Consider the following 13,718-nt stretch of genomic DNA (forward strand, 5'->3'; position numbering starts at 1 on the left):
GTCCAAGTGTTCCGTGCAGGTCTTGGATCTAAATTGGACCAACACTCTAGTCATAGAAGGCTTTACGATATGTAGAGTTCCTGACGTATAATTTCCATTGTCTCCATGCAGCTTCCTGTCCCTGGGGCAGAACGAGAGGCAGACCTAAGATTAGATAAAAAAGATACAAGTCTGTGTTATTATTGCTGCAACATTCCATGTTGATTTAACGTCTGACTGCACAAGGTGTTCTACATGCTGTTAGAGCAGAGTGAAATATGTGTTTGTTCCCGGTAGGTTTCGTCCCTTGCAGTCTCAAATTAAACTGTAAATGGAGAAGAAATAGAGGAAGCAGTGCACCTGTTGGCAATAGAGGCGGTGGCAAAATATTGATATGGAAATGTATTGTTCAGGAATGTGCCAAGACCACTTTTTTACAGGATGAGTAGAATACGGGTACTTGCATTTCAGTACACACCAAGTACTTAATAAGGCCATTTTACATTATATACAGATGTTCTGTTATTGGAACAACATTCCTAGTTTTTCTAGAACGGGTTTCATTTGCAGTAGAAACACAAATTTAACTAAACGGTCATATACATACATATGAATCTGGTGTCAGTGTCGCGTTATCTGCACATATTTTACGAGTCAACACAGGTATCGTACCGATATCCGATGCTGGTAGTGGTATCAGTGAATCCCTTGTACTGTTATCCTACTTTTTGCGAGAATTGATACACGAGAGCCTAATAACGATATTTTATTTAGTTAATTTAAAAAAGCTCTAAGCCACTCTAAGCAGATTTCCCTCTTGAAGTCAGTATCTTGCACTATTCACAGATATAGTGAACAGATATGTATTAACTGACAGATTGTGTGAATTGTGTAGCAGTGTAGTGACAGTCATAGTAATTGCTTTGCGGTGAGGTTATCGTCATCATGGGCCATCTGTCATATATGATGTCATAACATGCCCTGGGATTCCTGCCTGTCATTGAGCATACAGTGTGCATTTTTTAATGTGTGTTTTGATACTGATCACTGAGTGTTCAAGATTGTGAGAAGGACAGAAGAAAATTATTGTGATCTGTCACGATAAAAACAAATGCTTTTGGTGGTGTAGAAACAGACAGACCAGTCAATACTGCATAAATCATTGCAACCTAGTGTTAAATCATGTACAGATGAATGAGCTTATTTTAATGATTCTCCTTTATGAAGGCCTCTTGGTTTTTCTGTCCTTCTTTGACCTTTTTTTTTTTTTTTTACCATTTCTTCTTTTTATTTTAAATGGCTGTATAATGGTTATTTAAAGACTATATAGCCATAGCCTCGTACTTCAGTTTTTCTGAGGATACCAAAGAGCGATGGAATGGTTAATAAAGAACTGGATTTATATAGCCAGTTTCATGTTGTGTTTTATGTTACTCGGACACGTATAAAGACAGTGAATATTGATGTTTGTGTTACATCAACTCTTCATAAGTGTGGTGAATATATGCCATGATTTTACCTACATTTTTCCCTCTAGAGAGAATCTGTTATTGTATTGATTTGAAGGCCATTTGCACTCTGACCTCCACATTTAAATCTGCCTCTGGTGATTCCTGATGATGAAACCAAATCCTTTCTCAACCTGTGTGTCTGATGGATTTAGAGCTCCGATATTATTTAAGCTTCCGCTTTAATCGCATATCAGGGTGTTGTGGTAAATCCATTATGTCAGATTTAGCTTCATCCCCCCACAACGTGCTCAATCGCATAATGACTGACTGATCCCCCTCCCACCGCCCCCCCCCACACACACACACATCGTAGGATCCCTCATTAAATCTGCAATGTCTATTATGCCTCCAGGTGATCTCTGGAGCTGCACCTGTTTGGGCGCAATGGGACTTTCTTTTTGGTTTGGTTTGGTTTGGTTTTTTTATAGGGATGCACCAATTTTTACAGAACGAGTACAAGTACTTGCTTTTCAGTCCTCACTCATACCGAGTCACTTAATAAGGCCATTACACCTACTATATATTTACTTTGATTTTTATTTTTTTTTCAACAGAGGTTCTGTTATTTTAACAACATTCCTCCATATGCTTTTTCTAGAACAAGTTTCACTGCAGTACAAACACGAATTTAACGAAATTGTCATACATATATACATGTACAATTGGTATCGGTACCTGCATGTTTTTTACGAGTTCTCAACCCCAGTATTGATACTAATACACAATACTGGTTAATACTGGTATTGGTATCAGCACATATACAACTGTTATCGGTGTTGTGGTGTTCGCACGTTTTTTTACGAGTATGAGTATGCAAGCCCGGTATCAGTACCGATACTGGTATTATCGGTGAATCCCGAGATGTTTTATCTTACAATCAAAGTAATGATGATCACTTAATACCAAATAATACCCTAATACCAAATTATTCCAGCCAGACAAACAGTTGTAATTGTTGGTGTAATTCAGAGGTCCTCTTCCTGCTCTCCAGGCCAACCTGTGTTTCGTGGACATCGACCACCACTGCATCGAGCTGCCGGAGGATTTCCCCCACTTCCCCAACAAGGCCGAGTTCATCCAGGAGCTCAGCGAGGTGCTGCTCAGCTTTGGCGTCCCTCCCAACTCGGAGGGGGCACCGCCACCACGGACACGGACGCGTGCCAGCCTCGGCAGTGCGCCCTCCACCCCCGGCAGGGAGCGCAAGAGCGTCGCCCTGAGGCGGCTGGAGGACGACGGGCGCAACGGGAACCTGGGCGGCGAGGACCTGGCGGTGCTGGAGCTGCTGCAGGGCAACGCCACCCTAGAGAGGCTGCAGGCACTGACCAGGCGCACTGGTGTGACGGTGGCCCGCGTCGACGCCCTGAGGGCGGGTGCGAAAATTCACGCGGCCGAGGGGCAGGCGAGCCCAACGGCGCCCACGCCGGTAGCAGCAGGGAAGGAAGAGTTGAGAAACGCCAAGCTCAACGTGCAACTGCGGGAGGTGTTCGCCGGCCGCTTCACCGCCATGTTCGCCGACTATGAGGCCTTTGTCATCCAGAGCGCCCCCGACCTGGAGTCCTGGCTCACTAACAGGGAGCAGATGCACAACTTCGACAAGGTAATTAGTACAAGCAGTACGAGCATCATTAACTTCTCAGTAAAAAGTAACGTGTACTATTCTGAGATTTTATGAGACGAAACGGCAAAATCAAATGGTCACATTTTAGATTGCAGCGCTCTTTTGCTCACCCTCCCGCTCATGAGTTTGCCAGCGAACTACGGTGGCCTGCACACACAAACCGGGATACCTTGTCCAGCTTCTTCTTCTTTGTTGGTTTATTTGAGGACGCCAGCGTTCACCCTAAATACTAAACATGCTGTCACGCAGCTGGATTGTCCACACCAGGCTTCCTTAGAAATATGGCGGTGCAAGATGGCAGCTAACTGAGAGCAAGACCCTTATTGTTGTATGTATATTCTTATCTATAGATAAGAACCATTCTAAAGGTAGGAAAAACGAATGACTTTTATTGTATGGCCAATGTATTTATGGGCAGTATATTAAGCTTTTACCATTATAAAATTAAAAAATCATGTCAAATATTCCACACTGGTCCTTTAATCATGGTTTTCTCGATAAAGATAACTTCTAACGGAATTTTTTTTGTGTGTGTTCTCTTCCAGGCCTCGTTCCTGTCGGACCAGCCGGAGCCCTACCTCCCCTTCCTTTCCCATTTCATCGAGACCCAGATGTTCGCCACATTTATCGACAACAAAATCATGTCCCAGTGGGAAGAAAAGGAGCCGCTGCTCCGTGTGTTTGACGCCCGCATTGACAAAGCGCGCCTTTACAACGTCCGAGCACCCAGCCTGCGATCGTCCAACTATCAGAGGTGTTCGGTACTCAAGGAATCTGGTGAGTCCAAAGTGTTGAGCGTTGAGGCTAACTGGTTGTTTTCATGGTTGTAATGCCCCTATTATCAATTCCATGAGAAGGAATCTGCCACATCAGCCACTTGCAAGGGATTATTGGGCGGGGGGGTTTATATGGATGGAGTTTTATATCCATCTATATATTTTTTTCTTATTGTTTGTCATACTTTTCTTGCTGGATCACATCTCTTTACCCCAAGCTTGTTTAAAAATGCTTTTTTTTTTAAAAATGCAAGTGCAATTTCACACAATACGTGTGTCTTTCAGCCCAAACGATTGAGCAGCGGCTGATGAAGATCGACCACACGGCCGTCCACCCCCACCTGCTGGACATGAAGATCGGACAGGGCAAATATGAGCAGGGCTTCTTTCCCAAACTACAGTCGGATGTGCTCAACACAGGACCAACCAATAACAAGTAAGTAAAAAAAACCAAGACCAAACAGGCACAAAGACGATATGAAGTCCAGATTTCACAGGTTCACGTTCTGCTGCTGTGTTGCTCTAAGTGGATTAAGAGGAATAATCAACAAAAACACAAACATAGTTACAAATCTCATGGCACACAAATGGCAGTGTTCATATTTTCATAAAAGAAATTCATTTAAATGTGAAATTCATCCTTGATTGCTATAATTTCATTTCAAAACATACCAAAATATTTTTGTGTGAAGTATATGATATATTATATATTATTACATGTCATGTACCATGCATGTTCCAAGAGAAACATCCTGAACTCAGCGTGATTTCCAGAATCTTGGGCTCTGTTTTTATGTAAATGCGACCCAATTCCAATCTCCTTTGTTTCCCGTCAGACTCCAAAATCACACGTCCGTTGTTTTTGTGACTGCAGGTGGTCTTACAGGACTGCCGCGGCCACGTCTCAGCGGAGGAAGGAGCGCCACCGGCAGCAAACGGAGCACCTGGGCCTCGACAACAACGACCTGAAGGAGGTGAGACAGAACAGCCCCGGGCTCCAGTCAGTGACCTGCTGCTCCTCCTGCTCCACCTGCTGCTCCCCCTGCTGGTCTCAAACGCTGCGTCCCGTCCGAGTGTCTTCCAGTGTGCGAAATACCCGTCAATATTCCTCCTGATTGTTACTCAGCACCAATCTAAATTTTCCAAACATGCAGGAAGCCTATAATAAATAACCTTACAATATTTCAAGGATGCAACTTTGTAGCTATTTGGCATCAGAGCTTCTAACATCACATTGTTTTTAGCTTTTTGAAATAATTTGAGACCCCCTTAAAATATTGCTTTGAGGCTTTCAGGAGGTCTCATGGGTTAATCAGAGGGGTTCGACCCCCCGGATCCCGCGGGCCTTACTGTATTTCGCACATTGAGTGTCTGTCATTTTTCTCATCCTGCCATTTGTTTTTTGTTTGTTTTTGTTCATTAACGAAATTCCTTGTTTTTGCATTCTCTTCTTGACGTCGTTTCATCCTCTCTTTTTTTCCATGTGCATGCTGCCTTCTTTTTTTTTCTCTCCATTCTTCTCTTTGTTTCTGTCTTTTCCTGCTCGTGTGTCCTGTGCTTGGGCCTCGGGTGGTGTCCACCACCTCCTCCTCCACCACCTCTTCCTCGGCAGGTGGAGGGCTGCCTCAGCCTGCAGAATTCCATGGCTTTTTGGGAGTGGGACAATGCGTCCCCTCCACCTATCAAACCGCCTAAAAAATCTGCCTCTGCATCCTGCCTGGTATGTGGAGGAGCTGCCTGTGTTGTGGGTCCCCCACCTCCTAAGCCCACGTCAGACCTCACACTCTCCCACTAAAGCTTTTGCGGAAGCACAGATTTTCTTTCAAACTCAAGTTCCTAGTGGGACATGTTCTAGTTTTGCCATAATAAAGAAATAGTTCAGCTAAAAAAGAAAATTGAGAACTGTGTGCAGTTCCTCTTTTGATCACTAGTTTGTCACATTGAGCAGAGAGATCTGCTTTCTCTTTCAATGTAAGAGATAAAAATTCTTCACATTAAAATAAAAGTCTTAACATTCCTGAAGACAAAAATAGCTTCACAAATCTTAGAATCAGAATGCCTTTATTTATCCCTCATTTGCGAAATGTACATAACTACAGCAACATGTGGTGCAATAGAGATAAAAACAAACTCCCATACTAACATTCACCGACGCACTTTAGCATATCATGTACTTCCTGTTTCACTAAGAGTTAATTAGGAGTGTGAAGAGTGGAACTATCTTCTCACCCCAGCACAATTACAAATCACTTTCTCAACCCCGGTATCGGTACCGATACCCGATACTGGTATCGGTATTGATACATCCCTGTAGTTTATAGTTATGGAGTTATGTCCCACTCTGAGGTCAACAGTTATATATCTGCTCACTGAAATGATGTGAATTTTGAAAGTGACGCTGGTTGTCTGATTGCGTTGGCTCTCCAGAGGTACATGCAGGAGGCTCGCACCCTGGGCAAGAACCTGCGACAACCCAAACTGTCCGATCTGTCCCCGGCTGTCATCGCGCAGACCAACTGGAAGTTCGTAGAGGGGCTGCTGAAGGAGTGTCGCTTGAAGGTGATTTTTTTTTTTTTCTCGAAATGAAATGAACAGTGAAAAAAGGCATATTTATCAAACGTTGGACCAAGTGTGTTGGATGTGTTGGTACCATATAAACGGAAGAACTGAATGAGGTTGATTCTGCAGAGCTCTTTTTATTCTCCATTGTCCACTGTTCTTGTGCAATGGTTTTCAACTGGTGGAGTCTCAGGATCCACATTTTTTTCCTTATCATGAAGTTGCGACTCAAATTTATTCCACACAAATAAAAAACGCTAGCTCCCTTGCTATCACGTCTAGTAGGTAAATTATTGCAGTTATTGAATTGAATTGTGTGTCCTGCAAAATAAATAAATAAATTGAGAAACGCTCTTCTAGTGGACCTATTAATTTGATTGTGTAACTTATATTTCATTTCAAAACTCCCTGGCAGACCTTTCTTCTTCTTTTTTTGCTCTTTCATCTCATATCAATCTTTCTTGTTAAAAAAATTTGAAAATAACGTACCAGATTTTTGAAAGTTTCGTGTCAAGAAAAAAATATTTTAGATTGACTGTAGATTGTCTGAATGAAGGCGATGCATTTTAATGCCACCTCAAAAAAAAAAAACAGTCAAAGAATCTTGGTCCATAAGCAGTCTCGGCTGTAATCGATTGGTTGGTTCAGTCCTTCAGGCTGCACAGTTGTGTGTAATTGTTTGTTTGCATGTGTTTTCCAGACCAAGAGGATGCTGGTGGAGAAGATGGGACGAGAGGCGGTGGAACTGGGCCACGGCGAGGCCAGCATCACCGGCCTGGAAGAGAACACGCTCATCGCCAGCCTGTGTGACCTGCTGGAGAGGATCTGGAGTCACGGGCTACAGGTCAAACAGGTGGGTCAATCAGGGTGCAACTCCACTAATGGGGTCAAAGACGCAGGGACGGTAGAGGCCAGATCGATGCTAACGCAACAACACAACCAAGTGCACAGAGTGGAAGCTATACGCTTCCGTAATATATATACACACACATATTTTTTTTTCCCCCCAAAAAATGAAAATGAAAAATTTAACAAATGTATGGGTTTCTGTGTGCGTGTCCTCACAGGGGAAGTCGGCCCTGTGGTCTCACCTGCTGCACTACCAGGCTCGAGAAGAGAAGCTGCTGGAGCAGCACCAGCATCAGCAAGCTGAAGTATCACCAGGTATCGCGTGCAACACCAAGGCAGTGTAGCTGATGCGCGCAGTTACAAATGCCAGGCCAGTGAAGCTGTATTTTTTTACTTATGCTTTTTTCAGGGTCAAATATCTTGGAGAGGCGGAAATCCGACGGTTTGATAGCCATCCCATCTCTTCGCTTGTCCCTCCTGCAGGATATGAGGTGTGTACAGCGAGTAGACGTTCTACTACTAAATGCCTGGAGTTACCAAACGCTGGTTGGATAGAGTATATATGTGTGTGGGTGTATATATAATTATTGTTTCACAACTTTTTCATTTCTGCAAAATTGCAGAAATTCAACAAGTGAACTGTTCCAATAATGCCAAAAATCTACTTTTTACTTTAGTACATTTCAGTATCGTCGGTGGTTTATCTCTGCTGTTCCTCTTCAGGCACATTCAGATCATGTCGGAGATAAAGACGGACGTGGGGAGAGCCCGGGCCTGGATCCGTCTGTCCCTGGAGAAGAAGGTGCTGTCGCAGCATCTGAAGCAGCTGCTGTCCCGGCAGGCCTTAACAAAGTCAGTGTTCCTTTGATCAACGCACACTCTTTCTCACACACTCACACACACACACACACACACACACACACACACACACACACACACACACACACACACACTTTTGTGCACATGACAGATTTTTCCCAACCTTAAAATCCAGCGTTTGTCTTTGCTTTGTGTTGCACATCTCATAAAGGTGACTTGGGTTTCCTCTTTGATTCATTGTGCTGGCAAGGCAGAAGTTGATGTGTCAGTGCTGCCACCTGCTGCTGCGAGAGAAGCCCATGCGCTTTTTTTTTAAGTTCAACGCAAACGCCCAAACTAGACCTCTAAACTAAAGTTAAAACGGAATGCAAATTAGATGAATGAAAGAAGAAAGGCCATCCATCTGTTAGAATAGAGTTTTGAATGTCTGAGAAATATTTCAGAAGTACTAAAAGTTGATGCAGTCCTTCATCATCAGCAATCCTCTTACTTCTTTACGGCCGCTGTCTATTGTGTTTTATTTCTACTTCTTATTTTTTGTATTTTATTGCAACCTCAAGTTGAAAATATATATACATGTATGTATATTTATATACATATATAGATCAACTCTACACAAAAATAACTAAATTATATTTTTAATTATAAAGGGATCTGGACACTAATTTGTAAATATAAATTACGAAATACTTAAGAGATTCAGACAGATAACTTACAATAATAACAATAGTCACGTCACATTAGACTCACTGATTACTAATGCTTACGTCAACGCTCCCTACACTCTCTCTTATGTTGGTTTTGTTGTGTGCATGCAATTCCTATGACATCTAGTGGTGAAATTATATCACATATAACCAATGCCAAAGTGCTAAATCACCATGTGCAGCTTCATTAAATACACTGACTGAAATTTGCAACAATCTGTGGAGATGATTCCTTGGCATTGTTCAATTGTATGTGTGTCTGTGTTCCAGGAAGCTGTACAAGCGCTACGCCTTCCTGCGCTGTGAGGAGGAGAAGGAGCAGTTCCTCTTCCACCTGCTGTCCCTCAACGCCGTCGACTACTTCTGCTTCACCAGCGTCTTCACCACCATCGGTGAGTTCTCCGAAATTTGAGCTGCTACAGGTCACAGTCTGGCCTTATCACTGAACATTCTGTCCCCCCACGTGTTCCAGCCAATCACCTTATTGTCAGCAACAGTTACAGTAACGAGTGAAAATGACCTGTTCTCATGAACACAAGCGATACACTCATTTGGCGTTTTTCTTACAAATATGACACCGTTTAAAAGTAGAATTTGCAGGCAGTGTTGCATTTAATGCCCTAAAGCATTGTAGGAACTCATTATAATATCAAATTAATATCAAAATATCAAAATAATCAACCTAACACAAACTACAGCTGTTGCAGAAACTCCCTGTCTTGCTTACTTTTTCTCAGATTACTTGGGTAATAATGTCAGCTGATGCTTGGATGCAAATTTAGGTGTGTAATATTTGGAGATTTTGAAGAAGAAACAGCGACATCGAGTGGTTACATTTTAGATTGCGGCGCTCTTTCGCTCACCCTCCCTCTCCTGAGTTTGCCAGTGAACTACGGTGGCCTGCACACACAAACCTGGATACCACGTCCGCCTACTTCTTCATCGTTGGTTTATTTGAGGACACCAGCGTTCAAACTAAAAACCAAACGTGTTGTCAAGGCAGCTGGATTGTCCACACCAGGTTTCCTTGGAAATATGGCAGTGTGAGATGGCAGCTAACTGAGAGCAATAACCTTGATCTATAAATATTCTTATATATAGATAAGAACCGATTAAGAATAGGAAAACCAAGTTATTAAATTGTGATTATACACTTTTATTAATGTATTTATGGGCAGTATATTAGGCTTTTGCCAATATAAAAATCAAAAATCAAGCCAAATATTACACATTTGACCTTACAAACACAATATGTATTTGTGTTTACAGAGACTTTCGCAAACAAACATTGTGCGCTCGGCTTCAGTCTGTGGTTCCAAGATGTTCTGTTTTATCTATCTGTATCTGTGCCTCTGCTACTTTCTGCCCTCGAGCTGTGATTTTATAATGAAATGGACCCAGTTAGCTAACGTCTGACACCGACGGTGTTCTGCTGCCGTGACAGTGATCCCGTACCGGGTGGCCATCTACCCCATCAAGAAGCTCAGCAACGCCATGACCACCTCCAACCCCTGGGTGTGCGTCTCCGGGGAGCTGGGAGACTCAGGCATCATGCAGATCCCCAAGAATGTTCTGGAGATGACGTTTGACGTGAGTGCAGTGACCTTTGACCCCAGACAAGCTTAAAATTTGGACAGTCAAGTCTGGCAGGTGAAACTTTATGTTCAGCGTTGGCTCACACGAAGTGTAGGTTTCTTCCGCTTTCACAGAATACCTGCGTTGCGAGCGCAACGTGTCCTGCGTATTTACACAAGCGTCCGTCATTGTTTGTGTTCATCCATTCGACCATTCATCCATTGTTTTGTTTTGTTGGTTTGTTTTTTACCAATGTCTCCCTCTCCCCCAGTCTGCTTTCCGGCCGCACACACACATCTCTGCCTTGTTCAAGGTCAGAGGATCCCTCTGCTCCCCGTGGCTGCAGTTAGACAGTGTCCTCCTGCAGCCCTCAGATGTAGCTCCCTTCTTAATGTAGCTGCAGTCACAACCACACAACTAGATATGATACCCTCCATTTGAATTACAATGATGTAATAATTTAGCAAATATTATCAATTTAAGTGGAAGGAAATTCTGCTTTGAATGATGCTGTAAAGCTGCAGAATGTGTGTGCGTGCGTGTGCGTGCGTGTGCGTGTGTGTGTGTGTGTGTGTGTGTGTGTCTAAAATCAAATCACATTCATTTGGACATTCAGGGGGACAGCCATAGATATATACAGAAGGCTAGATGTCTCACGGTGCAGAATCGAACGTCCGCACTGGCCACCATCCTTCAGTCACTGTCTGATGTATTGAATGTGAGGGAACGGGAGTGATCTGAACAAACATTAACACTCTGACCTCGCTGAAAACTTGACGGATTTGCACAGGGTTTGCTTTCTTACAAACGTTCATAATGTAGCAATAATTCTGGATAGTTGAACATGTTGAGAGTGCAGCTTTCTATTAGAAAAAAAAACAAACACATAATGGTGCTAAGGCAGCCTATCTGCACAAGTTAGTACGACTGAGACCACTAAGATTTTCATTTCTTAAGTTAAGTTAAGTTAAGCCAACAACTATTTCAGGACAAACTAGTATTTTGTTCACGTACAATATTTGTGGTGTTGGTTGTAGTTATTCGCTGAGGTGCGTTTCCTATAACGTTGCAAACCAAGCTAATGCAACTTAGCCTACATCCATTGCTGCTGCATGAACGCAGTCTCATCAGTTCATGCAGCAGAGACACGGTGATCAATGAACTAGAGCTGCTGATATCTCATCCCCCACCTGTTTGATTCAGAGTCTAACGGTGACAAACTGAGATTACAGTCCGTCTTTTTTGTTGTTGTGATAAAATGGATTAGGATTGGTAGGTGTAAATAAAACAAGCAATTTGACATCTGGAGAGACAGAATAGCTTTTCTTTTCAATATCATTTAACTTAATTCGCAAATGATTTAAAATTGGATTGCTTTGTTACAGCATCATGCATTATGATTTCTACAGGAAATCGGTGACTGAAAAAATGCCGAACTTCTGTGCCACTTATGGGTGCAGCAATAGTCGCTCGTAGGATCACATTTCATCTGTAAGATATTGTTGGAGCTTTTTGATTAATGTTACGATTTAGTGCTGGTTTGTTTAGTTTAGCGTTTAGCATATACGTTTTTTTATTAAATATGGGTGTGTGCGTGTTTTTGCTATTTTCACATGAAAGCCTATGGTTATAAATGATTAATAAGTATGCAGTATCATAACTATGCTTATAACCTTTATAACAAACCAAACCGCTCGAAATTCGGTTGAAAATAGAGCAATTTAGGGCTATTTAAAATAACATGCACAATAAGAATACATAGTTATGAGTGAGAGAGGCGGAGCGAGGGGACTGTGGCAAGATGGCCGCCAGTGCGGACGTTCGATTCCATTGGCCAGCAGCGCGGATAAGACATCTAGCCTTCTGTATATATCTATGGGGACAACTGTCAAAGCCATCCCATAATGTGATCAGCACATCCTGACTGATTTCTCTGCACTCTCAGAGCATCCCAGTATTTCTCTGATTGTAGGAAGCTGCTTATAATGGAGTTCAATGCAGTCATGAGTCAGTGAGCCCAAACTTTTGAACAGTAGTGTTTGCGTGCGTGCGTGCGTGCGTGCGTGCGTGTAATATGTATATACATATACATATGTCAATGTGTTTTCTTTCCCTGCATCTTGGTTCAGTGTCACAACCTGGGCAAGTTGACCACGCTGCAGCTGGGACACGATAATGCTGGACTCCTGGCCAAATGGTTGGTGGACTTTGTCATGGTGCGCAATGAGATCACAGGCCACACCTACAGGTCAGTGGAGGACGAGTCCAAGGGTCCGTCTTGAAAGGCCAAATATATATATATATTTAGAGAAAGGGGTGAGAGCTAACAAGCTAACTATGCTTCTTCTCACTCTTTTTCAAATGTCACTCTTTTTCTTTTCTGTTGTATTAATTATGCTTCCTTAAATTTTCCTTTCTGTATTATGTTATATTAATGAATTGTTTAATAGCAATTAGGAAACCTTGTCAAATTTGCATGTTCTAAATAAATTATTATAAATAAAAAATAATCAAACAAACAAACTTTGTATATTAAGACAATCAATTAAACCCAAACCAGGCATTCGTAGGCAGATGATGGCCCTCTGGAGTCTGGTTCTGCCCTAGGTTTCTTCCCACAGGGGAGTTTTTCCCAGCCACTGTCGCATCTCGCTTGCTCCGGGGGCCCGGTTGGTTCTCTCTGATTGTATAAAGCGCTTTGAGACGCCTTTGGTTGTGATTTAGCGCTGTACAAATAAAGTTTTATTATTATTATTATTGTTATTATTTGGTCTTTGCAGATCATTCCTCTGTTTGCGTGCGTCCACCTATTACCTCAGTACTTTAGCGCCACCTGGTTCCCGTCTCCCTGTCCCTCTCCAGGTTCCCCTGCGGCCGGTGGCTGGGTAAGGGGGTGGACGACGGCAGCCTGGAGCGGGTCCTGATCGGCGAGCTGGTGCTGAACGGCGGGGAGGAGGAGTCGGCCAGAGGTTGCAGCACGCCGCCGCTGCAGCGCTCGCCCTCCCAGACCAGACGCATCAGCGTCACCAGTCAGCCGGGACGAGGACAGAGTCAGTATCGGTTGGGGGGGATTGAACTGCGGCTGCTCAGTTTCACAGAGCATTTTTCCAACATTTTGTTTTTCTCTTCCTTTTTTCAGATTTTTTTTTAGTGTGTAATTCCAATATTTAGTTCCAATGTATTTGTTGATACAACCACAACTTTAAGAAATTCTCACAGTGAAATAACATGACTTAATATTTGATTTTCTGGCCCTTAAGATGGGGAATTATTGATAAATCTTACATATATATATTGAGATTATTCAACCTGATTTGTCAATTTA

At 42.8% G+C, this 13,718-nt stretch overlaps 1 protein-coding gene across 2 annotated transcripts in view; it reads left to right on the forward strand.

The window, feature by feature from the left end:
• The window catches only part of dennd5b (DENN/MADD domain containing 5B), a 50,632-nt gene that overhangs the window by 33,398 nt on the left and 3,516 nt on the right, over window positions 1–13,718 (forward strand). For both annotated transcript variants that reach the window (XM_076051515.1, XM_076051516.1), the window contains 13 exons: window positions 2,482–3,087; window positions 3,654–3,885; window positions 4,170–4,320; window positions 4,759–4,858; window positions 6,312–6,443; window positions 7,144–7,296; window positions 7,511–7,607; window positions 7,702–7,783; window positions 8,016–8,144; window positions 9,089–9,210; window positions 10,263–10,408; window positions 12,523–12,641; window positions 13,256–13,443. In XM_076051515.1, coding sequence (XP_075907630.1) covers window positions 2,482–3,087; window positions 3,654–3,885; window positions 4,170–4,320; window positions 4,759–4,858; window positions 6,312–6,443; window positions 7,144–7,296; window positions 7,511–7,607; window positions 7,702–7,783; window positions 8,016–8,144; window positions 9,089–9,210; window positions 10,263–10,408; window positions 12,523–12,641; window positions 13,256–13,443 — 2,257 coding nt within the window. The remainder of the gene's footprint in view (window positions 1–2,481; window positions 3,088–3,653; window positions 3,886–4,169; window positions 4,321–4,758; window positions 4,859–6,311; window positions 6,444–7,143; window positions 7,297–7,510; window positions 7,608–7,701; window positions 7,784–8,015; window positions 8,145–9,088; window positions 9,211–10,262; window positions 10,409–12,522; window positions 12,642–13,255; window positions 13,444–13,718) is intronic.

Source organism: Nelusetta ayraudi, unplaced genomic scaffold (genome assembly GCF_046127955.1).
Source record: "Nelusetta ayraudi isolate G7.1 ecotype Tasmania unplaced genomic scaffold, CSIRO-AGI_Nayr_v1 ptg000135l, whole genome shotgun sequence".
In the NCBI taxonomy this organism is placed as follows: domain Eukaryota; kingdom Metazoa; phylum Chordata; class Actinopteri; order Tetraodontiformes; family Monacanthidae; genus Nelusetta; species Nelusetta ayraudi.